The following is a 25,104-nucleotide window of genomic DNA, read 5'->3' on the forward strand; positions in this document are numbered from 1 at the left end:
TTTATTGAAGAGAGTATCTGTTTATGTACTGCTACCCTGTTCCCCCGTTCTTTGCATTTCATGTTCTTATTCAACCCTACTTATCCGCCATCCAAAGCCGTGTTTAACATTTTACAAACTTGAGTGGAGGAACACACACCGGGCTGATTTTGAATTTAATAATGTGGTGAATTACATTAAGTGCAGTGCATGGTTCATTTCATGCTTGTCAAAATCATTTTTTCTGTTAGTACTGAGGGGGGGGAACAAAACACTGCTGCTCTTGAACACAGCCAGAGAGACGCATCATTCTAGAACGGGTGAAGCTGACGGAGGTAGTGGGGCCTGTGTCTTTTGCTTTACTTTGGGCACTGTGCTCAGTGTTAACAAAGAACACCTCCAGGCTGACTGACTGCAGTATGTGTTGCCAGTTCTGAACCAGTGACCTTGTGGTCTGGAGGTAAGCCTGCTGCACACAGTTTCCTTTCTGTATTTGTTTCAGAATTTTCTGAAAACAACATTTTTGAGGAAGTGATATGTAATCCTGAAATAGTGCGTCAGTGGGAGAGATTTACAGTGATCTACTTACTGTACGAGGTAGAACACAAAGCGATTACAAAAAAAGCCCTTCCACAGTTTCAAGAATCACAGATTTAAGCTAGCTGGTATTTTCTGAAATCCCCTCTCAAAAGAATGACTCACACAGAGCCCTTTTTATGCCCTTTGAATGTAATACAAATAGTTTGTATTCCAAATAACTCCCTGTGCTTTGCTGGGTTTTTTTTTTTTGCTAAAATGACCCGGGCACCTTGTTAATTCAGCAGGCTTCTTGATGGATCACATTGACAGAGAGCAATGTATTCTGGTATTTAGTGCAGATAACTGCCTTCTGAATTATAGAAGTTTCCTCTTGGTTTGGTGGGACAGGGCTCCCTCTGGTGGTGGAACTGAGAACGTTTTACAGAGCATTGTTCTTTATTGAATCTGGTTCTAAACAGGATTTACAAAAAAGGGGATGCATAGGATTAACTTTCCCTTTGTTGCTTGTAGTATTGTTATTATTATTATTATTTACATGAAAGTAGTTCCTTTTTTGCCAGATTGTTATTTTTTTTTGTAGAACAGATCGAGGTATAATTCATTGTCAGGAGGAACGCTAGCTTCCATTAATTCCTTGGAAGATTCTAACCATTAATTAGCCCTATGGGTGTTAATGGTACAGTTTTGAAAGGAAGAGGCTGCAATCAAAGGTCTGTCTGTTTATTGTGTTTTATATGTTAAATGTCTTTTGACCTCTACGGGTCTATCAAAAAACAAAATAATAAAGTACAAAATTGCTGAATTGATTTACCTTTGTACCATTTAAACTAATTTAATGACACAAAGGACAGCCAAGGGAGTATAGTTGCTTAATCTGCAGATGAGGGGGAGAAGTGGTTTTAATTCTGTAGAGTGATGGCAGTAAGCTTGTGTGCCCTTCATATTCTCCTCTGGAAAAGTGATGACGGTGCACAAGTCCCCCGTGTACAGTAATCTTCCCCGTGACTTACGTTAGAGCAGGTTGTAATGAAAATAACCCAGTTATTTAAACTGCATTTCATCCTGTAAGTCACTTAGTTGAGAAAAACTTGCAGTGCATTAGAAAGGCATAATCTGGTGGCTCCTTCTGGATTTTGGCAGCATTTTCACAGCACAAGTTAAAGGGTAAAACACTTCAATTTGCATTTGAATGTAAATCATAAATCTAATTGCTCAGAGTGTTTTCGGACTTTCCGTAAAGCTCTTTTCAGTCTCCGCCTGCTCTGCAGTATAGTGTCATGTGACTTTTTGTTGAATGAGGGAATCGGCAAAGACTGCAGGAGAGTGCAAGGTTATGTTGCTGTGGTTTTTTGTTTTTTTTTTTGCTAAATTCAAACATTGTAAAAATCAAACGAGCAAAACACATTAACATAGCATTTACACCAAAAACACGAAATGTATTCCATGCTACAGTTAGGCAGGGCTATCAGCTTTTGCTGAAATGCAGCATGTTTCTTTGCATTATAAATGCAACAATGACATTTGATAAGCAGGCGTGCCTCTTTGGAGGTCTGTACAGTGCATCCTCACTAGGCTGTCTGTTCTGTAAGGTATGTGGCAGTAGTGTCTTTTTCACAATTAGCTAGTCTGTATGTCTTCTGTTTCCCAGGGGCAGCCAGTTCAAATCTAGTCAACGACTCACGGTGGCATCCTAGTACAGTTCAATCCCAGTGGTTTATATCCTCCCATCTATCAAGTGGTTTGCTTACTGAATGACAAATAGATTTTTGATTTTAAAGGGGCAGTCTGGGAGAAGAAGGAGTAATCAATAAAGGTCTTAATTAAAAATGTTCATCAGTGATGTTATTGAGAATCTACAGCACTGGCTGGGTAGAAGTACAAGTGTGTGTTTCAGGTTGGTGCAGATATAATGTTTTTGAGTTTGTCGTGCCGGGAGGGGGTCACTGTTCAGTTATCTTGAAATGTTGTTATACTTCAGTGAAAACTGGATTCTTTGATCAGTGTTGCTTCCAAGTTTTTAGCTAAACAGCAAACCTTACTTCAGAATTGACAGAGAAAGTGAACTTTACTGAATAACTGTGTGTAGATTGGGGTTGTGTCTAGAATCTATAGTATTTCCCTTTTCAATTATTGCTAGGATTGAATGAGGTTATTTATTTATTTCTGAAAACCTTTCTGCTGTTGACTCCAGAGTGTGTGTGAGTTTCTTTCTTTTTTTTCTCTCCGATTCCAGATCCTCTTCTAGAAATACATTTCTTGTTTTTCGAGTTGCCGTTTCCCTTTTTATTCACCAGGAGGCCCACAAGATGGCGCACAATCGTTGCAAGAGAACGACAGACTTTCCCCAACAGAGCAAAGGCCCTGTGATAATTATCTGGTCAAGCCAGCTGTGCTTCAGAAAACTGATGTCGTTATTTCAACAGCTGGGCAAATGCTAGGGCTTCCCTTTTAAAAAATGCTTTCTTTCTATGACCCCCACTCTTTGTACAGGAGGCCGTTGCAGCCGGCCCAGGCAGCTTGTTTTACATTGGAATAAAGACAAGGTTCGTTTGTGAAGACTCCGGTACCACCACAAAAGCAGTTTACGAATAAGTGTTACGTTTTTAAAAATGAATTTTTGTTATGGTTCCTCTTTTATTGTGCAGAGATTTACAGTTGTTTTTTTTCCTCTAATTCAGGGTTTGCAAATATATTTTAAATAAAACACTATTGAAAAACTACTGCATCCTGGAACACGTTTTATTTAACCACAACACATGAAGTGCTTAGCAGCTAGGAAGCAGCAGAACCTTTGTATTGTCTGCAGTATCTGCATATTCCAGACTACAAAATACATGGGATCTTCAATACAAGAAAGGGTGTTTAGCACTCGGAATAAATATATTTTGGAGATAGTTTATTCATTCATTCATTCATACATACACACATGTACTGATTATCATGTTTCATGCATGCATGTTCAATGCAATGCAGTTTTTACAATGATGTAAAGCTGAGAAAAGAGGACATTTCTATATACTAGTAGAAACAGCAGGAGAGAAGGGTGCTCTTTTTTTGAGGATCTGTGCTAATTCTGTTTTGAAAGACCTATATCTCAGGAGCTAATTAAAGATTAAACAAACTATCTTTTGAAAGCGGCTCTGGGTATATTCACTCCTCTTTGAAGCGAGCCAGGTTTTTATAATTGTAATGTTTTAATGCCAAAAGGCAGAGAGAGAGGGAAGGGTATCTTTTTAACTTGGTTTGGATTTTAAATGCATTGCTCCCGTTTTCTAAAAGCAGCAATACTCACGACACTTGAATGTTTTGAAAATGAATACACCCTACTTTGATTCAAACCTGATTTTCTTAATTATACTTCAGTACCTGTGTTGCAGGGATGGAAATAAGACTCCTATTGCATAGCCGTTCCACCCATTCCAGGTTTTAATATGTGCTCTGGTGTGTGTTAGTAAACTCCTAGGAAAACCAGGAATGGATCACGCTGCTATGCAATGGGAGTCTTATTTGCTTCCCTGCATTGTACATGTTTAATAATTGGTGATTTAAAGCAGCATATCTCTTTTTTGGCATACTTTTACAATGTAAGATTTGTTTTTACATTCATAATCCGATATGTAAGGCACATATTATCATGTTAGATATAATGTAATGTTGTTTTTGTCTGTGATTGACTGACAGGTGAAGACTCAGCAAGGTGTTTGCAGCCTGGCAGAAACCTGATTGATCCATATAGATGATGAGCTTCCTGGACTCTGCATCAGTTTATAGTGAAGAGCAGTGATCACAATGGAAATACTGAACACCATTCTTGGTCTAGCCGTAGATTTCAACCACTAAAGGAAAACAAAAAAAAAAAAACTCTTAACAGCTTGAAGTATAATTGCTTATTGCATTATTGCACTTGGGTCAACAATGCCATCAGATAATGTGAGGTCCTGATAAAAAAAATAAAAATAAAACATGCCTGCCTTTGTGACGTTTCTGTAGAGATTTACACAGAAAGAGAGAGAGAGAGAGAGTTGCAACGTGGAAGTGACACTGACGATACTGATTTGAATTTGACGCAGCAGCACTCGCACAGCAAGGGGGAATTCAGCGGGAGTCAATAGAAATGTCTGTTTTAATTGTGAGTTTAGTGCTAGCTGTGGAAGAGGAGGGACAGTGCCTCCAGGCAGAGTGGATCTAAATACTTTATCTTTTAAATCACTAAACAGGAGTCTGCTTTGCATTTTCAGTTTACAGACAAAAATGCACTTCAGAGAATCACATGCGCAGTCAAGAGGGTTGGTTTTCATGGCGTTGGTCTGCAATAAAATAATAGGATGTTCTCATTGGCGAGATTGTTGAGATCAGACATTCTTTAGATCAATTGAATATATATATATATATGTTCAATTTAGTGGGATGTATCAAACACATAAAAGCAATAATGATATTCTTCTGATCATTTGGATATGATTTGTGTGATGCCATGGTTTAATGGCTTTCTCTGTGGACCCTCAATGTAACCCTTACTGTACACACACGTCAAGGTCTTCTTGCAGCATTCAGCCTAACAAAACATTGAATTAGCTGCTGTTGCAGTCGGTTTCACAGCACCATGCAATCACACTGCTGTATGATACATCTAGCAGCAGCTATGCTGGTGCTGAAAGACAAATACAGTGTATTAACATATTTATCTCATTCCAGGAGAGCCCAGAAAATCAAATGGACATCTCAAGGACACCATGCTGTTTACATTTTCTGAAAAAAAAAAAAAAAGTGATGTTACTGGGTATCGGAAGAGTCCTTGGCTCAATAGATCCTAGATACTCACGTTTCTCTTTAATAGGAAATGTAGTCTTATAGTTAAATTGTTGTTTTCTTAATATTTTAAAGGTATTTTGTACATGCATATTTAATAACACTTTTTTTTTCGTATTGCATTTTGGAATTTTGTGCATAGTTACTATTTGAGTAAAATGTTAAAATATGTATCGCTCACATTTTAGTTAAAAAAAAAAATCAAATATCACTCCAGTTTAGTGCATTCTTTTCACTTGTGGAGTTTGTGTTTCACTCACTGTTTGGATTCTAAACTCTGTTGTTACACGAATATTTGATAAGTATTTATCGACTGGGCAAATAAAGTTACTGCTCAAAAGCTAGCACTTGTTCTGCGCTGACATTTGTCAGCTGTACATCCATTGTGCTGGCAGGGAATTTCATTTGCATAACCATATCGATTTAATCACTTCATCCTAAAATAAACTCCAGCAGCCTGGATATGAAGCTTGCGCTTACATTTACTTAAAGCTACAGTGTCCCACAACCTTGGTCAATTTCAGAACGAAATGCTGCTTTCCCCTGTAGTTGATAAAACACAGATCTTGTTGATAGTGTAATTTGCCCTAGAGCTGTCACTAATGCATGCTCCTACTATCATTTCTGGCAGCAGGATGATTAAAATGATCTCAAACTCTGCTAGGATTAAAAGGACCGCCTATTTGAATGGCAGACCAGCCAGAGCATCTCCGATTTGTCAAAATGAATACGTTTTAATAATAAGATTCATAACAGATTCATTAGCGAGTCTCCTGGTAAACAGGAGATCCTGGGTTCATATCCCAGCAGCACCTCAATGTTCTTGATTTGTTTAAGGAGGCTGTGTGGTCCAGTGGTTAAAGAAAGGGGCTTGTAACCAGGAGGTCCCCGGTTCAAATCCCACCTCAGCCCCTGACTCATTGTGGGACCGTGAGCAAGTCACATAACCTCCTTGTGCTCCGTCTTTCGGGTGAAACGTAATTGTAAGTGACTTTGCAGCTGATGCATAGTTTACACACCCTAGTCTCTGTAAGTCGCCTTGGATAAAGACGTCTGCTAAATAAACAAATAATAATAAATAGATAGTGATTGCAGTTTTCACCTTGGAGTGGAAAACTCAGCCCCTGGGGATAAATAAGTAACCTCCAGTGAACAAGAGTAGCATTAAACATCGCTGCTCAGTCTGTCACTTTTCCAGCCCTCGGGGCTACAGATTTCCACTGTAAGCCTCAACTCCAGTCAATATTTGTGTAATAACACCCACTGTGCTGGTATGACGAACATTACATAAAACCTTCTAATAACTCTGAAGCCAGGAAGAAGAGAGCTGTAATAATTGCATTGTGGGCAATCAAGGCTGCTCTATATTCAGAGATCAATGCAGAATGTTGTTACTAATGGATAATCTTATCTGCAAATTACAAAGCCAATATGTTATTACCAAATGACTATGCCCAGAATTGATATATATATATAGTTATCAGTATAGGAAGACCGATGGCCTTGTGATACTGCATTTTTATTTTTTTGCTATGAGTAAGCATAGCAGGTTTATACTGTAGAAGAAAATAACTAGAAAAGAGGGGTTACATCATACAATTCTTCAAAGCATTATTGCATTATTAATTAAGAAAACAAGGTTTGATAAATATGAAATCTTTCTCAAGGGATTGTAATTGTGTTTATCTAGTAAATAATTATCTAAGTTATCATTGATGTCATATCATTGAACAACAGACAAAGAAGCATGAAATATTCTTTCAGTGCTGATTAAGTGTTCAAAGTGCGCAAGGTAAGCCTTTGACTTTAGTGGAGTCCAGGCAGATTGCATCTGCAAATACAGACATCTAACATGGAAGAAATAGACATCTCGGACAAAGCAGGCGAAAGGAAAGGGGTGAGTCAACTTCATTTATCATAATGCAAGATTAACAAGTTACTGTACATGACGTTCACATAATGTTGTGAAAACGATTTGAGATGTGATAAGTAAACACTATTTCATATTGCCTGTGCCACTTTGCCATTGGAAGCACTTCTGAATATATATATATATATATGTGTGTGTGTGTGTGTATTAGATTATATAATGAACCCTATGTTATAGATTGGTTTCTAGCTATGATGAAAGGTTTATTTCTGAAGTTTGATTGTATTTAATGCACTGAACAGGAGACTTGTTGCTGTATTACTGGTAATATTGTATTGAATACAGACACCTCATTGACTACCTGTTGGTACACCATGTGTTTCCTTTCTGTAGAAGCTGACTCTTGTCCTTGCGTTGGCCGTTCTGATTTCCACGTTTGGATCTTCCTTCCAGTATGGATACAATGTTGCTGTTGTCAACTCGCCAGCTCCGGTAAAATGCATTTTGTTCAACAAGGTTATTCATGTCTGCAAACCAAATGACTCAAGTTATACGTTTGCAACATAGCTGTGTGGATTGAAAACACAATTTAAATGCAAATTCCATTCTGTGTGAACACACCTTCATCAAAGGGCTTGAGCTGAGATACTTTTGCTGTAAATCTAAGAAAATCTGTTTGTTTCTCTTGATCTGGTAAAATATTGTATTGATGTGACACACACTTTAGATTTATGTGATAAAATATGCGTAATTATGGGCCATTGAAAAAGCTATTTACACCACTGCTGTGCAAATGAAATTCATTTGTGGACTGTATAAAGGTTATGTAGCTCTTAATAATGATTAGGCTAGGGTTAGAGTTTCTAGTTTAATGAGGTTAAGGCTAGGGTTGGGACTACAATTGGGATAATGCAATTAAAATAAATATTGGGGGTATGTCAACGGGTGTAAATAGTAAATTATAATAATACAATTTTATTTACACCAAATATTTCTTCACTCTTTACACAGCAGTGGTGTGAATAGAGCTTACGGAAGAACACTGCCTAATTTACTGCCAAGGCTTCCGAATCCAATTTCTTCATGGTGCATAATGGAATAATAATTGAACTTAATGGGGTTTTTTTCATATCCCTTGCAGGTTATGCAGGAGTTTTACAACCAGACATACTATGAACGCTATGGAAACCCCATTGAAGACAGCTACCTGACCTTGCTGTGGTCTCTGTCTGTGTCCATGTTTCCATTAGGGGGATTCTTCGGATCACTAATGGTAGCTCCGCTGGTCAATAAATTAGGAAGGTAAGAATAGACAGGCCTCTGATTTTATAGCTAGAAAACAAAGGCAGGCTCTAGTTCTCTGTTATGAAACGCCTATCAGCCACACCACATCAGATTGGTGGAAACAGCTGATTATAGTGCTCTAACCCTGTATTGTGCTGGGAAAGCTCTTTCTATAGCTGAACTGGAAGTGTGCTTTCTTTCTCTTTTTGTGCAGGAAGGGCACCTTGCTGTTTAATAACATCTTTTCAATCGTTCCTGCTGTTCTGATGGGAGCGAGCGAGGCAGCAAAGTCTTACGAAATCATTATTGTCGCACGCTTTCTCGTAGGAATCTGTGCAGGTGAGACAAGGCAGGAATATAAAGCAGCAGTGTGGAGTAGTGGTTAGGGCTCTGGACTCTTGACCAGAGGGTTGTGGGTTCAATCCCCAGTGGGGGACACTGCTGTTGTACCCTTGAGCAAGGTACTTTACCTAGATTGCTCCAGTAAAAAAAACAACTGTAAAATGGGTAATTGTATGTAAAAATAATGTGATATCTTGTAACAATTGTAAGTCGCCCTGGATAAGGGCGTCTGCTAAGAAATAAATAATAATAATAATAATAATAATAAAACAGAGAACTGTAAAAAAATTCTGCTGCTTGTCATACGCAATTAGAGGCCAGAACTTCACTCGGTGAGTTTGAGAAAGCAAGGGGCAGGTTTTTATATACACTAGACTGGGGGTGCAGAATAAAACAATGCAGGGGGACCTTCATTGAGCTTCAGTGATCTGTATTGCATCTGATCAATAGTGCAAGAGAGATGGTGTTAGCTAAGTGAGACAAAAGAGCTCCAAACTGCTTGCTAGTGAAAGGCCAAATCGAAGACATATATTTTAGATATAAAAATACTGACAGACTCGGCATTCCGGATACGATGTGGAAGCGAGTTTCAATGTGAAGGAGCTCAAACACTAAAAGCCCTTGAGCCACAGGTTTATAACCGAGTTCTTGTAATTACTCAGAGACCATCGTGTGGCAATCTCAAAGCACGGGCCGGTTTCTAGAGGATATGTAACTCTCATAAACAGACAGGGCCAGACCCATGAATAGCCTTGGAAGAGAGGAGCAGCAGCGGTTTGAACTCGATGCATTTAACAAGAACATAGTTTCATACCGATAAGCAAACTGCTCAACCCCAAATATTCCTCCATATGCTGTAGGCCTGTCCTCCAATGTGGTTCCCATGTACCTGGGTGAGATCTCCCCAAAGAACCTGCGGGGCGCCATCGGCATTGTGCCCCAGCTCTTCATTACCATCGGCATCCTGGTGGCTCAGATATTTGGGATTAGGAGCATGTTGGGCAACACCAGAGGTGAGCTGTGCATACAGTAACTTACAATCAGGTCTACTGATAGCTCTTGATGTTCTCCGCCCTGCACAGTCTGTGGTGACTGCTGTGTTTGTCTGTCCGACAGGCTGGACTCTAATGCTCGCTCTCACTGGCATTCCTGCGGTTATAGAACTCGTTTTCTTGCCCTTCTTCCCTGAGAGTCCAAGATACATGCTGATCCAGAAAGGCGATGAGGAAAAGGCAAGAAAAGGTAAACTACAAAACCAGTTTTTAAATCCTTCAACTGTTATTTCTATAGGCTTCTAAAGTATGAATACAAATGGAGTTTGGCACATTTTATTTGCCTTCAGGTGGTTAAGAGGTATTCATTAACTTTTATGATGTCTAAGATGACACCTATGGCCATTAACCAGGTTTCTCATTATAACAAACAACACCTTTCAGAATCTCCTATATTTAGACCAGCGACCTCATGTTCAGAACAGAGAGGATACTGCCTGGTAATGGGTGTTCCTCTCCATTGCTCTTCAGCCTTACAGAGACTGAGAGGCTGGGAGGACGTGGACAGTGAAATGGAGGAGATGCGTCTGGAGGAGCAGTCAGAGAAGGCTGAAGGGTGCCTGTCAGTTCTGAACCTCTGCTCCTTCCCGTCCCTGCGCTGGCAGCTCATTTCAATCACTGTGATGAACATGGGACAGCAGCTGTCTGGGGTCAATGCTGTAGGTAGAGAACCAGACCCACTATTTCTCTTACATTTCAATGAACATCTTTTGTTAAGGTGTGTCTTTTAAGGTTTCCAGTTTAAACCACACCCTTCTCCTCTCCATGGAAACTTGCTGTGACTTTGTTGCGACTGTCTGCTTATTGTGGGCCAATACACTGCGTCATCTACTACCGCTAACCTTTCAATGTGTGCCTGAATGTATGACAAAAATATAGAGAATATTAGTTAGTATTTACAGTAAACGCTAGCAACAGAAATCCTCATCCAGGTTTGTTATTTCAAAGTACTTTTGGATGCTGTGTAGGGCTCTCCAAGAATGAAACCGCGTCTCAAAGTCCAGTTGGCCTATGTATATTTGAATTACAACAACGATATCAAGTTAACATGTGGAATGAGAATGTGTGGTCCTTTTATGATTACACATTTTGTTTAATGAACATTAACTACTAGACCGTCTGTCGTACAGTGATACAGATCCTGCTAGTTTAAGCATTGGCGATTTCATCTAACCCAGAGTTTATTTTTCCAGATCTATTACTATGCTGATAGCATTTACGGATCCGCTGGTGTGAAGGAGAGTGATGTCCAATATGTCACTGTGGGAACAGGTTCAGTAAATGTATTCATGACTATAGCAGCTGTAAGTTGTATATTTATTGAATCTCAATGGCATTGTCACAGCGCTTTGGCAGTAAATAGCAGTAAAACCTAGCATGCATTGAAATCACATAATGAAATACCTGTATGGGCTTTTTCCCCGCATGATGTCAAGTGGGTTGTCCATTGACCAGAAACGTGGACAGTACTGCACGTTGATGACTGTTGCATTGTACCATTATTGTAAAGCAATGTGATTACTTGAGGTCCAGGTCAAAGATGACTCCGGATTGCCAGGATCAAACCTAATTGTAGTCGATAAAGGCAAGGAAAGGGTAGGAGCACTTTCATGAACCTTGTGTTCCTGTCCCCCAGGTCTTCATTGTGGAAGCGTCAGGAAGGAAGCTGCTCCTCCTGATTGGCTTTGGGATTTGTGGCGCTGCCTGTGTGGTCCTGACTATCGCTCTCACGCTCCAGGTGCAGAAAACATTTCCCGGAATGGAATGCAGAGTGTCAAACTTCCAAATGATAAGCATGAATACGGGGTTTATTATAAACATTAAAACAGCAATGGGATGGAATCATTAAAAATGGTCTCACATACACTTGTAAAAACTCACATACACTTGTATAGAGAGTCAAACGGGCCTTATTTAAGCAGCATACATATATGCAACTTTTGCATCACCTAGAATGTTAGGATTGAGACATCATTTAAAAACTATATGAACATAATTTAGATATTTTATTTAGCATCAAACAAATTCTGAAATGATATTGCAAAAGTCTACCGGAAGCCATAATGGTAGTACAGTGAATCGAGCCAACAGCAAAACTGAGTACTGGTGCTTAATAAATCTACACACACTTTATATCCCCTCTTAAAAATGTTACTGCAGCTAAACTCTGAAAGCATATCTAAGACAAGTCGGCCTCTATAAAATATCTCTACCGGTACCTTCTTCCTTGCAGACCCTTAGAAATACCTGATGTTTTAAAAACCACTGGTTTGTGACTAAGGGCAGCTGTGCTGTGCATTTTTATGAGTGCTCTGTACCATTGAGCCAACCTGTGCAAACTTTCAGTACTCGTATAAAAGGACAACAAAACTAAAAGCTTTGTCTGCAGCCGCTGAATTATTCAGCCCTGTTAAATACTGAAGCGTTTCATTCTGTACAGCAGATGAAATCTGTACTTCATGACATCGGCCTGCTTAGCGAGGGAAACATTTATAAACTGGCATCCTGTCATGAGTGTTTTCCATTCTTCTGATTTAAATAATAAAAAACTTCATTACTGTCTCTACACCAAAGCATATTAAAATCCATATTACAAGCTCTTTGTTATTATGCACAGCATGCTTCTGCTTCCAGAAGATTGTTACAGAGAGGCTTGAGTGCAGTATCCTTGGGAAGTGTAATAGTTAACAGGTTGCAAAATGCCTGGCTGATAATCTGCTCCTTGCAGTTTAAAATCGCTCTGGACATCCAGAACGGTGCTGTGGCTTCCAATCCAGGCATGTTAACTGAAGTGGCGTTTGCCGTGGGTTAGGGAGAGGTTTTCAAGTATGTGCTGTATTAAAACTGTTGTACTATTTTATTTGCAGGGTGATGCTGAGTGGATGCCTTACCTGAGCATTGCTTGTGTAATTGTTTATATTATCGGACATGCAATAGGACCCAGTAAGTAACTATATTATATCTTCTTTTAGGAGAATGAAGTAAATGGCAATGTGGGTGGATGTCTGCTTCATTGTGTCAATACTAAAGTTGTAAAGAAGATGTCAGTGACTCATGATTTATGTATTTTTTGGGTAATCTTATTATGTAAGTGTTGTGGACATTGCACAGTCCATATTTCACTGTAGGCACACAGCTTCCAGTAGCTTCATCAATGTTTCTTTCCGTAAGGTCCAATCCCATATGTGGTGACCACTGAGATGTTCCGCCAGTCTTCCAGACCAGCTGCGTTCATGGTGGCTGGCTCAGTGCACTGGCTCTCTAACTTCACTGTGGGCCTGGTCTTCCCCTTCATGGAGGTAACTAGCATGTCTACTGGAAGGCATGTGCTTCTTTCTGCAGGCAAGGGCAAGGGATGCGTACCAGTACAGGTGAATAATGCAATCCCAAGGTGATACCGCAGGGCTGGAAAACTCTGGGGAGAAAACCCCAGCTGGGCATAGGTTGATCAAATCTACCCCTTACATTCAGTGTAGAAAAACCTTTGAGGGCAAATAAGGTTTTTCATGTCTTTTGTTTCTTAAATGCTGATGTGTTATTACTACAGATCTGCATAATTCACTTCAACGCATTAAAGCACTTGGCTGTACCACGATTATCCAGCAGATTTACGAGGCGTGTCTATCTGTCGTTTCAGAAGGGGCTCGGCACCTTCAGTTTTATCATCTTCGGTGTCATCTGCTTGGCAACGTTGGGCTACATCTTTATCGTTGTTCCGGAAACCAAAAACAAAACCTTCCTGGAAGTCAGCCAATTGCTTGCCAAGAGGAACAAAACTGAAATGGCTGTTGGGTCCGGGAGCTCCACTGTTAATGACCTGAAACCAATGAACAGCAAGACGGACACAAAGGAGGGGGCCGTGGACATGGCCCGCAGACTCTAGTGCGAGACCAGCGGTTTGGGTCAGTCTTTCAGGCTCTGCATGATTTCATGGTTGAGTTTGATACACCAGAATAAAAAAAAAAACAACTAGATACAACAAGACTGAACTTCTTTGTTTTTCCATGTGTCTTCGTGTTTAGAGGATAGATTAACATTTAGAACACCCAGGCCAGGGCTCCCATGTGCTACTACCAAAAAAATACAAAAGATTTGGAGACTAAAAACAACAGACACAGAATCTTTATTGAAATTCTTAATGAAAAGTTTCATTTACATTTTTTGATTTCCAAATACTGAGCGACACAAACAATTTTCTACAAGAGTCGTCACTGACAATATTCAATTCGGAATTATTTGAAATGTAAAAATCATATCCATATACTTTCGTATTGACGCAAATATAGATTAGATAAAACAAACATTATTGCAGTACAGCACGGGCTCCTGGGATACAAAACACTCCTCAATGCATTTATGTGCATTTCTAGAAATCAGCCAAAACATTAGGATAAGTAGACTCACAGTAGAGAAAGTTTGAGTTTCAACTTTAAACTTATATCAACCACACCTAGTGTCTCTTTCCAGCCTTACCCCTCCGAAGAGATCCACTCTGTGAATTCCCCAGCCCACCACATTCCCTTTACTGCGTACGTTGCTGCATTTCATGAGCTCTCTGATTTCTGATGAGCTCAGGATGTAGTCCCAGATATTCACATCACTCATGTGACCAACGAAAGAATCGGATTCAGAGATCCCCAAAATCCCGTCCTGGTCTTTACCGAGTATGAAGGTCCCTCCAGACTGAAGGACGTAGCCACTTCTAACATGCTTCTCCTCTCCCACCACCCCATTGACCCACAGCTCGGCTCCTCCGGAGTGGGAGGCCCACGTGATGCAATAGTGCAGCACTTCCTGGGATCTGTGGTTCAGAGGGAAGTTCACAAAGTGGCCTCCTATCCAGAGCCCCACTTCGGCCCCCGTGCTGATCACCAGCTCGTTGTCGTTCTGGAAGCCGGAGTAGGAGAGGATGGTGTGGACCCCAGTGGTCCCGGCCTTGACATGCATGCAGGCCGTGAACGAGCGGAGCTCCATGCTGTGCACCAGGTGCACCTGTGCGTAGCTCATGAAACTCTTCTCTGTGAAATGGAATGCAAGGGGGGCAATGTATGTCTGCTCTGAAGAAGAAAATAAAAGAAGAATATTAAAAAAAATGAGTTAATTCCAGGATTGCAGCTTTCAAGATGGTTGTGCTGTTCCAACCCCAAGAATTATTGGGATTGCACATCTTTCATTTAATGACTGATACTCATGCCCCCCCACCCCCCACCCGATTATATTCTAGAATTCTATTAAATTAAAGGGGCTGTACTGCAATTATTTCCAGTGGTTTCTTGGTTAGGAATATCCAATCGACTACTTTGTGGCAATAATGTGACTCTCTGAATAAACCTATTTTACAAACACCCCCTTGGTCCCAATTATTATTTTTTGTAAATAGGAAACTAAATGTTACAAGATAAACAACAGACCACTCCATTATTTTGGGGTTCCTAAATGGACCTTCGGTGGTGTCTGTTACTAGTTTTGCCACACCAGCAGTTTTATTTGACTTGAAAATTGAATTTTGCTGTAAGGATGAAAGATAAGATCAATCGGGTCCATTGTGATGAAAAGCACCTGTGTGATCCTGGAGCCTGCTGTGTCGGACTGAGCCTGCAAGACAGAAAAGAAGACAAGGATGCAGCTCCCAATGTGCAGGACAATAGCGCACGCTCTTTAGAGGGCTAAACACAGCAAGAGGCCTGAAAAACGAAGCATGTTTGTGCCGGTAAAGTGCATGCCTGTTTATTGCTGGGGAGTGCTGCTCATGCTTTGTACATTTGCCAGACATGTGATTTAACATAAACCTGGGGGGTTATTATCCTATTATACACAGGTCTGACAGCATTACAAAAAACGTACAACTACTCCGTAAGAAATGTGCACTTCAAAGTATTTAGCGCACCATGACCCAGGCTAGATTAAATGTCATGTTGTTTTGCTATTTAACTGTACCCGACATGCATTGGTTCCTGAGTCAGTGTTTATTCTCTTTCCCTATCTTTTTTACCTTTTGGCTGCGGGATTCACCCTTTCATTGCAAATACAATTCCAGCTGTATTTGACAGCTGGATGTGTTGGAGATGAAGGAGTCGTAATTATGATAATACCTCGCCGTATCTGCTTCCCAAGGTCATGTATCATTTGCTCTATCTTTGCTAGTTTGGTTTCGATGTCTTCATGGCGGCACAATGCTAATTTTTAAGATAAAGAAAACAAAATTAGGGCTTCTGTTTTCTGTCTTCATATATTCAACTTGTAGTACTTATTTTTAGAAAAAATAAATTGTGCATCTTAACTTAAATGACTATGAATACACAATGTTGATAACGGCAGTAGTATATCATTGTATTTATTGTAATGTCTTGAGAAAGCTTGCAATACATTAAAATACCACTAGAGTGCAGCAGAAGGCGACACATTTTAAAACTGACAACTGGAATGACAAGCTCGAATTGCACAAGAATGTCTTTAAGATAGGTTTCTAAGAATATTCATGTTTCCTGTATAATTCTCCAGAAAATAATAGAATTTTTGATTCCCTCTTAAAAGGAAACTGAAAGATACGGTCACTAAAAAACCAAGATTCACCCTCAATTTGTAGGTGCTTAACCATGGTTTAAGAAATATTTCCAAAGTGTTTTGGGTATGACGCTGTTATATTACTGTAAGGCATTTGTCTTTTCAAAGAAACGTGGCTTTGCTTGTTGTTCTTACCTCCAAACCTGGGCAGGAAAGAGGCTTCAATCACTCTGTCGTTGAGAGGCTGGACATGCCTGTAATCATTCCTCAAGGTTTTGTTCCTGTGGTCCATTAAGGCGTTTTCCATTATTCTAATCTTTAAACAAAAGTTTGAGATGGTGCATAATGAATTCCTTTTGTTGATATACAGTATGCTTGTTTTTCGTTTGCAAACGTAACTGTGACAGATAAACAGACTTAAAGACAGTCTAAACTTGATGTTATGTGATACAAAGTGAATCTAAACCACAGGAAGACTACCATGGCTAACTCTGATATTTCATTCCCATGCCAAGTAAAGCACCCCTGTGGCCTTAATAGAGCTCTCAGAATCATGTCTAACCTTCAATTACATTACTAGAGCTCTCAGAATCATGTCTAACCTTCAATTACATTAATAGAGCTCTCAGAATCGTGTCTAACCTTCAAGTACATTAATAGAGCTCTCAGAATCATGTCTAACCTCCAAGTACATTAATAGAGCTCTCCGAATCATGTCTAACCTCCAAGTACATTAATAGAGCTCTCAGAATCGTGTCTAATCTCTAAGTACATTAATAGCGCTCTCAGAATCGTGTCTAACCTCCAAGTACACTCTGATGTACCAGCTGTACCGAGAGGTTGGACGTGATCTTGAGAGATGAAGCATACCTGATTGAGGGACAGTGTTATCGGGGTATCGTAGACCGTCCAGATGATGCTCTCATAGCACGGCGGTGTGGTCAGAGAACCCTGATATCTGAAGAAATTGGACAGATTCTCAGGAAGCATGGCACGCACATTTAGTGATGAGATGTAAGTTGACTGATCTGTCAAGACAAATAACCAATACATTGAAACAGGCATGACAATTTATATATATGTATATATGTATGTATATATGTATATATCTATTATATTGTTATTATTCTGTATTATATGTTACCTGTGAATTGTATTTTTTCTAGATTTGATATAAAATCACTGTAGTACGTGTTCTCAAAGTGGCCGTCCTATAAAATGGGTCACAGAAAAAGCAGATATTCAGAGTGGTTATAATTGAAGACACTGTGTTGCTGGTGGCAGCTTGAGGCTCCAAAGCATGTGTGCAGGAGCCACAGAGGGCAGCTGATACCTGTAACATGAAGGCACAGTGCAGCATTTTCACAGGACACATGACAGAGCATGCAGTTTAGCACAAGCATATTACATGAGGCAAGTTTTAAGCAATTCAATCCATAGATCAGCAGCTTGCACAGAAATATCAGTCTGGATTGCTCGATCACTCTCCCCATCTCTGAGCCCTGTCACAGCCGGTTAGTATAAATCAAGGGAATGTCAGGGAGTGATTACTATCGTGGACTGATTGCAGTTAGAGTATTGGGATCGAAACTGCTTATTAACACCAGGGAGATGCAGCTTGGATATATTTCAGATGTCAAGGATGTCATGTATAGGAGTCACGTGAAAGAAGCCCATTCACCACATACAGCAGCTCCTGTGCAAGACACCATTCACACACATGTCAAGAAAGCCTCATTCTTATTGGACTGCATAATAGAAATGACAAGATCTGCTGCTGGAACACAGCCTTATTGATCCAGCTTCTGAATACAGCTGTCCGTGCCGGAGCAGTGCTTATCTCACTGAGACCTCGTGGCAGTTATACATTATGCAGCAGCAGGGACAGGATCTCCCTGAAATGAGTCCTCGCGAAATGACAAACTAATCATCAACAGAAGAGAAGCAAAAGCGTTCTTAAAGGAGTGCTGAGCAAGGCTTTATAATGGGGTTTCTAAGCACCAGAAACATCATCACTGATACCACCTTTCTTCTCTTGCTTGTATTTCATACTTGCAATATGCAGATAAAGCAAATCAACACTGCAGATGAAAAGGTGCTCCTGCTTTCTGGTATAAATCATGTAATCAAGTGTCGTCCAATAGTCTGGCTGCAAGCAGACCATGTGACATGCAGCATACCGTAAACTAACGTATCAGAAAACAGCGATTGTTTTAACAAAGCTGCCAAGAGGCAAGAAATTGATGCATTGGTTAGCACTCCTTTAAATCCATTCCAGGAAGCATTCCATCACTGAGCAAACTTGTGCAGCGTGATGAGTCCACTAGAGGGAGCCACGATGCTTGATAATGCTATGGAGAGAGAGAGAGTGGAGGTGTATTGGATAAACATACCAGTATGTTACACTGTGGCTTTTCTTTGATGGTAGAAAATAGAGAAAATCTAAACTGTGCCCTGCTCTTACTGCTTTACGTTTTTTACAGGAATATATATACTCCTTTTCTTTCCCTCCTCCTCCCCCTTCTCTGATCTCTCTATCTCTGTTCCTCTGGAATCTACCACATTCTCTCCCTCTTCCTCCGCTAAGAACCTTGGAGTCACCCTGGACCCCTGCCTCTCTTATTCCCAGCACATCTCCACTCTGGCATGCACTTGCCGATTCTTCCTGAGCAACATCCGAAGAATCCGACCCTTCCTCACCAACTACGCCACCCAGCTCCTGGTCCAGGCCTTGGTACTCTCCCGCCTAGACCACTGCAACTCCCTCCTGGCTGGCCTCCCTGCATCCGCCACCCGTCCGCTCCAGCTCATCCAGAACTCCACTGCCCGCCTGGTTTTCTCTCTGCCTCGCTTCTCCCACGCAACTCCACTGCTCCACTCACTCCACTGGCTACCGATCACCGCTCGCATCCGGTTCAAGACTCTTGTACTAGCCTACAGATGCCTTGACCAGACTGCACCCAGCTACCTCCAGACCCTCATTTCTCCCTACACCCCCACTCGACCTCTCCGCTCCGCCTGCACTAGAAGACTGGCTCTACCTCCTCTACGCTCCCCTGCCTCCAGAGCCCGCTCCTTCTCCACCCTCGCTCCGCAGTGGTGGAATGACCTACCTACAGATGTCAGGACCGCCCAGTCCCTGACCACATTCCGGTGCCTTCTTAAGACTCACCTCTTCAAACAGCACCTGTAGAACTCCTCTGTTTTTCCCCTGGGACACTATCACCCTTCCTTAATTGCGCTTTATTTGCTCTTATCTGCCCCCTATTTTACTGAATTTAATCCTGTACTTCAGAGTACTGTAATCTGCCAAGTGTTTAATCTGTAGTATTTTGTAGTTAATCATATCTTGATGTAACTATCACTGTCACTGTTATCTGCTGTAGTACTGAATGGTATTTTGTCACACTTGTACTTGCTTGAACCAAAGTCATTGTATTTATCTTACTCTTTGTATTACTTGTACTGTAACACTTGAAATGTATTTGCTTAAGATTGTAAGTCGCCCTGGATAAGGGTGTCTGCTAAGAAATAAATAATAATAATAATAATAATAATAATAATAATAATAATAATAATAATAATAATAATAATAATAATATATACTGTATATATATATATATATACAGGGTGAGAATGGAATGGTCCATGCACTCGGGATCTAGCCAAGATGACCTCCGCCTGACCTCAAACCTGAGCTGCAGTATCTTGTAACAGTGACCTTTGCACTTAACCTATTTTATCAAGGGACTCAAATACAGAGCTAGTCTAAAGTAGAGGTGGAAGCAGGATGAGGTATCTGCTGAGAATCTTCAGATCCTCCAACACAATGCAATGGTTCTGGGCTAAAGGGCTACTGGACATTGTGTTGCTATTGCTGGTAATGTTGTGGTGTGCTCACGGCTTGCTACGGGGTTTCTTCTGAGGAATACATTGGTGTTATAATGGGATTGCAATGGTAATGGAAGCATTTTGTGTCCCAATGTACGGCAGCAGGTCTCCAGGAATGCAGGAACGCCAGTTTCTGTGTGAGAGAAATGTTGATTTTACCTCATAGATAAATGCAAGTACTGCCAATCCATCCGCTTTGTCTTTGGCTTCAGCAAAACTGGCATATTTGTCGGAGTTGTAATGAACGATATGCAGCTGCAACGACAACAACAACAACATCAGTGGTGTCTGGGGAGGGTTGAACAACAGATTGACACAAGGGCCTCGACTCTGCTGGGAGAACAAGGGCCATTCTAAATGCACAGCATTCCATCATGATTCCTCGTCAGCAGACATGGGGTAACTGAGCAAACTTCTAACTGGTGTTTCCAAACCAAGATACCACCAATCACTTGCAGAAAGGACAGTCACAAAGCAAAGGCAATTACAATAATGGCATTTTCATTCTTTTTTGTGGCGGTTTAATCTGACCCTCTCTGGGTCTCCACTGTAAATGAAAGAGCCCAGCTCCAGCCCTGAGGCTCCACATTTGTACAAACTATTTATTCCCATTGATCGTGCTGTGCACTTAATTGAATAAGTATAGTTGAAAGACAAGATATTACTGGTTAGTTAATAAAACATACCAAAAAATAATCCAATGAGGTGAAAGCAACAACGCATCACCATCCTTCTGTTAATAGGATTTACTTCGCTGTCTTTCCGAAACACAGTGATGAGACAGAGCTATAACGTGCTGTATCTCTGACAAGGTAATATTGCAACTATCTTGGAGATCTGGGAATCCCTGACTGAAGCTAAAGCACAGCACGGTAACCAAGTGGCAAAAAGAAGACTTATAAAGAAGACATGTTTGTTTCATCCATACTGTCGCATGGTAGGGCTCCAGTGGAAGAACTAGCAAGAAATGTGGCAAACTGGATTGTGTTGCCCCTCTCTAGCAGTCAATTCAGTCAATCCATGCTAAGATAACCTGGAGATTGAGGGGTCAGGTTTAGTGTTATTGAAAAAATGTCAATGATTTATTATTAAACTTTTACTATTGAAAGCGGTAACATCACGCATTCAGAGAGTTTATATTTCAGTCAACACACGTGATTCTGTTGTATTAGGGTTGCCATGTGACTCCATGTACTCTAGGACAGTTCAGGCTTTTCAGCTCACACCCCCAATGCATTCTGGTAAGTGTAGTCCTGCTGTGAAATGTCATATGCAAACATGCATCCCACCCCAATGCATTCTGGTAGTGTAGTCCTGCTGTGAAATGTCATATGCATACATGCATCTTGCTGTTTTACCTCGGCCATGTACCGCATTCCATCAATGGTGTGCTCTGACCCGCTGGCCTCTAGGTTCATCCCACCCCAGTGCAGGTGCATCTGAGTGGCAGTGTATCTGCTGGGCAGCCCTTTGGTAATAGCCATGGTGGGAGGCAAGTCTATCTGAACTGTCAAATTGAGAGGTCATTGAAAGAGAGGGGAAAATGTATTGAATTGAAAGAGCTACTCTCCACTGATGTAGTCTTCTTCTTGTTTACAATCTCGTTCTATTTCCTTTTCTGTTTCAGTCATTGCACCCCTATGGGGCCTACAATGGTTCTCAAACATGTTTTCTCTTCAAGTACAGTTGGTACACCAAAGTGTAACTATTAACCTGTCCCCCTGCAACACTCTGCCCCTAGTGGATATAGAAATAGCACATTAGTTCTACATGGTAGTTCTTGAATATTTCATGCAGCCACTAGGGAGAGTTTGACTAATAGTTACACTATTACAGGTACTACTGTACATTAACTACTCTGTAGCTACACTGTACTTACATTGTTACGTTGTTTAATACACACATAAAATGATAGGATCAGGAAAATAATTTAGTTAAATGCACACTGTTACCATTTACCGCTGCCTCATCACAATCACTAAGCTGTGTTAAAAAATACTCTCTATTAATGAAATGGTAGGTACAATTTAACAACATATAAAGGTAGCGGACCTCTGTTTTGAAGTGTGTCTATAGATTTAATTAATAGTACAGACTCAGGGGTTAAGTCACTTTGTCTAGTGTATTCGATTGATCTGCTCTAGTTAGAAAGTGATTCGAGAGTACCGCCTCACCGGAATGGCCCGTGTTTTTCATGAGGAACTTGCTGTCTTGCTGCCCTTCAAATCCACTCAGCTCCAGAGGCCGCAAGGTTATGTTGTGTCTCACTTTTTTTCTCTCGATGTTGACGGGCGACTGGTGGTTTTTGGCACAGTCTGGAAACTTCTCACCCCAGTGGGCTTCGTCCAAGCCCCCCGCTTTCGTTCCATGGTAGGAAGAAGATCATACAAACAGTAACCAGTTGTTTTTAATTTGATGTTTCATTTCAGGGAGAAGTTGACTACAATTACATTTGTCATGACCTTCACATAGACAGTAATATATAAAATAGGCTAGAGACATAAACAAACAGCACACACTTTTTACTGTATACATGGGCAATGAAAAAAAGGTCAAGTGACCCCATTATAGGGAGGCCATATTACTTAAAAGTTACACTATTGCAAAATATGAGAAGATTTGTTATTATTTAAAATATCCAAATGTTTACTATTAACTTTGTTTTAAATCACACGCATGCATGTAGGCTCAATAAAAAAGTAAATTACATGCAGTAAATTCTACAAGAAAGTGTGTTGACTTATCAATAGAGTCCTGAATATAGTAATGAAACACATGCAGGGCAGCATTCTAACAAAAGGAACTTTAGAATTATTATTTCACATCAAATGGACAAGCAATTTTACTCTTTTTTAAAACAAATGTAAGCAGCAGACTATTGTTTGCTATTTATGCAAGTTATTCATTTGAAGATTGATAAATGTAATTTGCGAAACTTAGTATTTTGGGGCTTTCTTATTACTAAAAAAAACTTTATAACACATGTAAAAAAATAAAAATAAAAAAAAAATGAAAGGGATTTTACCTTTATAGGTCCAGTGTATATCATCAGAGGTACACGTGTGTAAGTTTAGGACCGCCAGTAGAAAATATACAAAATTAACAAAATCCCCCATAATGTACTGGCTGTAGCAGAAACAAGAGCTTGTATGAAGTTAAACTTGTTCAGGCTGTGAGACAGTATTGAAAAAGTGCTCCGACAATCCAGATTGTATTGCAGAAAAGCTGCTGCTTCAATATCGATCTTTCAGCTGAACAAATGGATTTTACACGTGAAACACTGACGGCTGGTTGAGTTTACTTTCATTATCAGTGCTGCTAACCTTTATGCAAGAGAAATACATTTACCTTTTGGCATGTCGGCCTCTCTGCAAGGCCACAGGCCTCTTTAGCTTTGAGCTACAAAACAAACAAAAGTGAAGAGGCTTAACAATTGAATCAGAGCACCTAACAACAATACATTTATATCCAGCACCACAGAGAATACTGCATGAACGCTGAGAGAGCTGTAGTTATTCCACAAAGCAGGATAGCCGAACGCCCAGCCTAAGAAATGTATGCAAACCTTTCAAATAGGAGGTATATAAAGTCATTTTTTCAGACAACTTCAATTGTTCAGGTCAGCAGTGTGCTGGAGAAATACCACCCTGGCCACGTTTGGGTTTTAATGACAGGACTTGTTGAAGATAACCACTTCTGCTACAGCGTTATTAAACATTATTTTTTAGTATCACTATTTCTTATTTCTGTAGAGGCTCCTTACCTAATGACAGGTTATTGCATATTTCAGTTGACTGCCACAGCATGGCCATGAAACCTGTTCTATAATTCATTAGATGTATATTGCATAGCTGTCTTTTATTTTGGTAGTTGCACTGAACTGTGTCGCAAGAGAGCAAATCAATTCAGTTGGAATGCATTTCGCAATCTTTGTATCTCTCGTTGGGAAACAGACCTTGAAATTAGCACCGGAGAAAAATGCAAGGTTATTGCTATACCTTAAACATACACACAATATAAAACCTCTGTCTTTTACATGTTATTCTCAAAAGCGTATTTAATGGATTCCTTCTCATTATCGAAAGCTTGGTTTGCTTCTCGTTGTGCCTGATCTCCTGCCTCGTTGTTTATAAATGAAAATTGATTTTTTTTTAGGAGGGGTTGTGATTTATTGATCATGTACAGTAATGTGCAGCTGAAATGAAGGTTTGAAATCACCGAAGAGCATCAGTCAGCTAGCATTTTAAATTAGAAGCTGGATTCTACTAATGTTTTCTAAATTCTGCATGTGCTTCCTTTACAGACAATGGTAACCCCTTTATAATATTCTACCTTCTAAACACTCTGTCTTCGATTTCTTCCTATCACAGCGTAGTTTGGCATTCCAAAGTGGATGGGAGCAGACGTTATACCGTAATGTTTAGAAAGCAAACGTGGAATTGAGAACATGACAAAAAGAATGAATTGCCCACCTTCAAATAGTAAATAGAAAAAGGCATTGTCTTCCACGCGTGTATATTCACAGAGCAAGAGCCTGAGATCCTATGTCCTCCGTGATTTGACCCCTCGAATTAATAGAGGGACATTGGTGGTGGGTTTAGATTGAAAAAGTTTATAGTTTTTTTTTTCCCTCTACTCTGTTCATTATAATGACTGATAGGGGAGCTAGTTGTAGTTGACGTACCTCTGCTCACAGAGAGAAGCTGCTTTGCTGGCACTTAATAAACTAAATCTAAAATAGTACTCTACTGGAGAAGTATTTTTCCACTGGGACCTCAAAGTAATGGCAGATGAAAGAGTTTTCTTTTTTTTTTCTCTGCCTGGTGGTTTAAA

At 40.2% G+C, this 25,104-nt stretch overlaps 2 protein-coding genes across 3 annotated transcripts; one reads left to right on the top strand and one right to left on the bottom strand.

Annotated features, from left to right (window-relative positions):
* Window positions 1-1,466: 1,466 nt before the first annotated feature.
* On the top strand, window positions 1,467-13,983 carry LOC117432243 (solute carrier family 2, facilitated glucose transporter member 5-like). Its single transcript, XM_059001888.1, has 12 exons — window positions 1,467-7,225; window positions 7,592-7,690; window positions 8,340-8,500; window positions 8,697-8,821; window positions 9,685-9,837; window positions 9,941-10,066; window positions 10,348-10,535; window positions 11,070-11,180; window positions 11,513-11,614; window positions 12,744-12,819; window positions 13,048-13,175; window positions 13,514-13,983. The coding sequence occupies exons 1-12, from the start codon at window positions 7,181-7,183 to the stop codon at window positions 13,757-13,759; spliced, it is 1,560 nt and encodes a 519-aa protein (XP_058857871.1). The 5' UTR covers window positions 1,467-7,180; the 3' UTR covers window positions 13,760-13,983.
* Window positions 13,984-23,617, bottom strand: LOC117432241 (carbonic anhydrase 6-like). 2 transcript variants are annotated; one of them, XM_034904954.2, is made up of 10 exons: window positions 23,297-23,609; window positions 22,446-22,628; window positions 21,630-21,778; window positions 20,431-20,526; window positions 17,525-17,591; window positions 17,251-17,408; window positions 16,576-16,696; window positions 15,969-16,052; window positions 15,436-15,471; window positions 13,984-14,933 (listed from the first exon to the last, which is right to left on the bottom strand). In XM_034904954.2, exons 1-10 carry the CDS (start codon window positions 23,385-23,387, stop codon window positions 14,317-14,319), a joined length of 1,602 nt encoding a protein of 533 aa, XP_034760845.2. In that variant the 5' UTR covers window positions 23,388-23,609; the 3' UTR covers window positions 13,984-14,316. The 2 variants fall into 2 exon arrangements, with proteins under 2 accessions (XP_034760845.2, XP_034760846.2); XM_034904955.2 differs by lacking the exon at window positions 15,969-16,052 and having other exon boundaries at window positions 23,297-23,617.
* Between the last annotated feature and the right edge of the window lie 1,487 nt (window positions 23,618-25,104).

The sequence above is a fragment of the Acipenser ruthenus genome, chromosome 27 (assembly GCF_902713425.1).
Source record: "Acipenser ruthenus chromosome 27, fAciRut3.2 maternal haplotype, whole genome shotgun sequence".
In the NCBI taxonomy this organism is placed as follows: Eukaryota; Metazoa; Chordata; class Actinopteri; order Acipenseriformes; family Acipenseridae; genus Acipenser; species Acipenser ruthenus.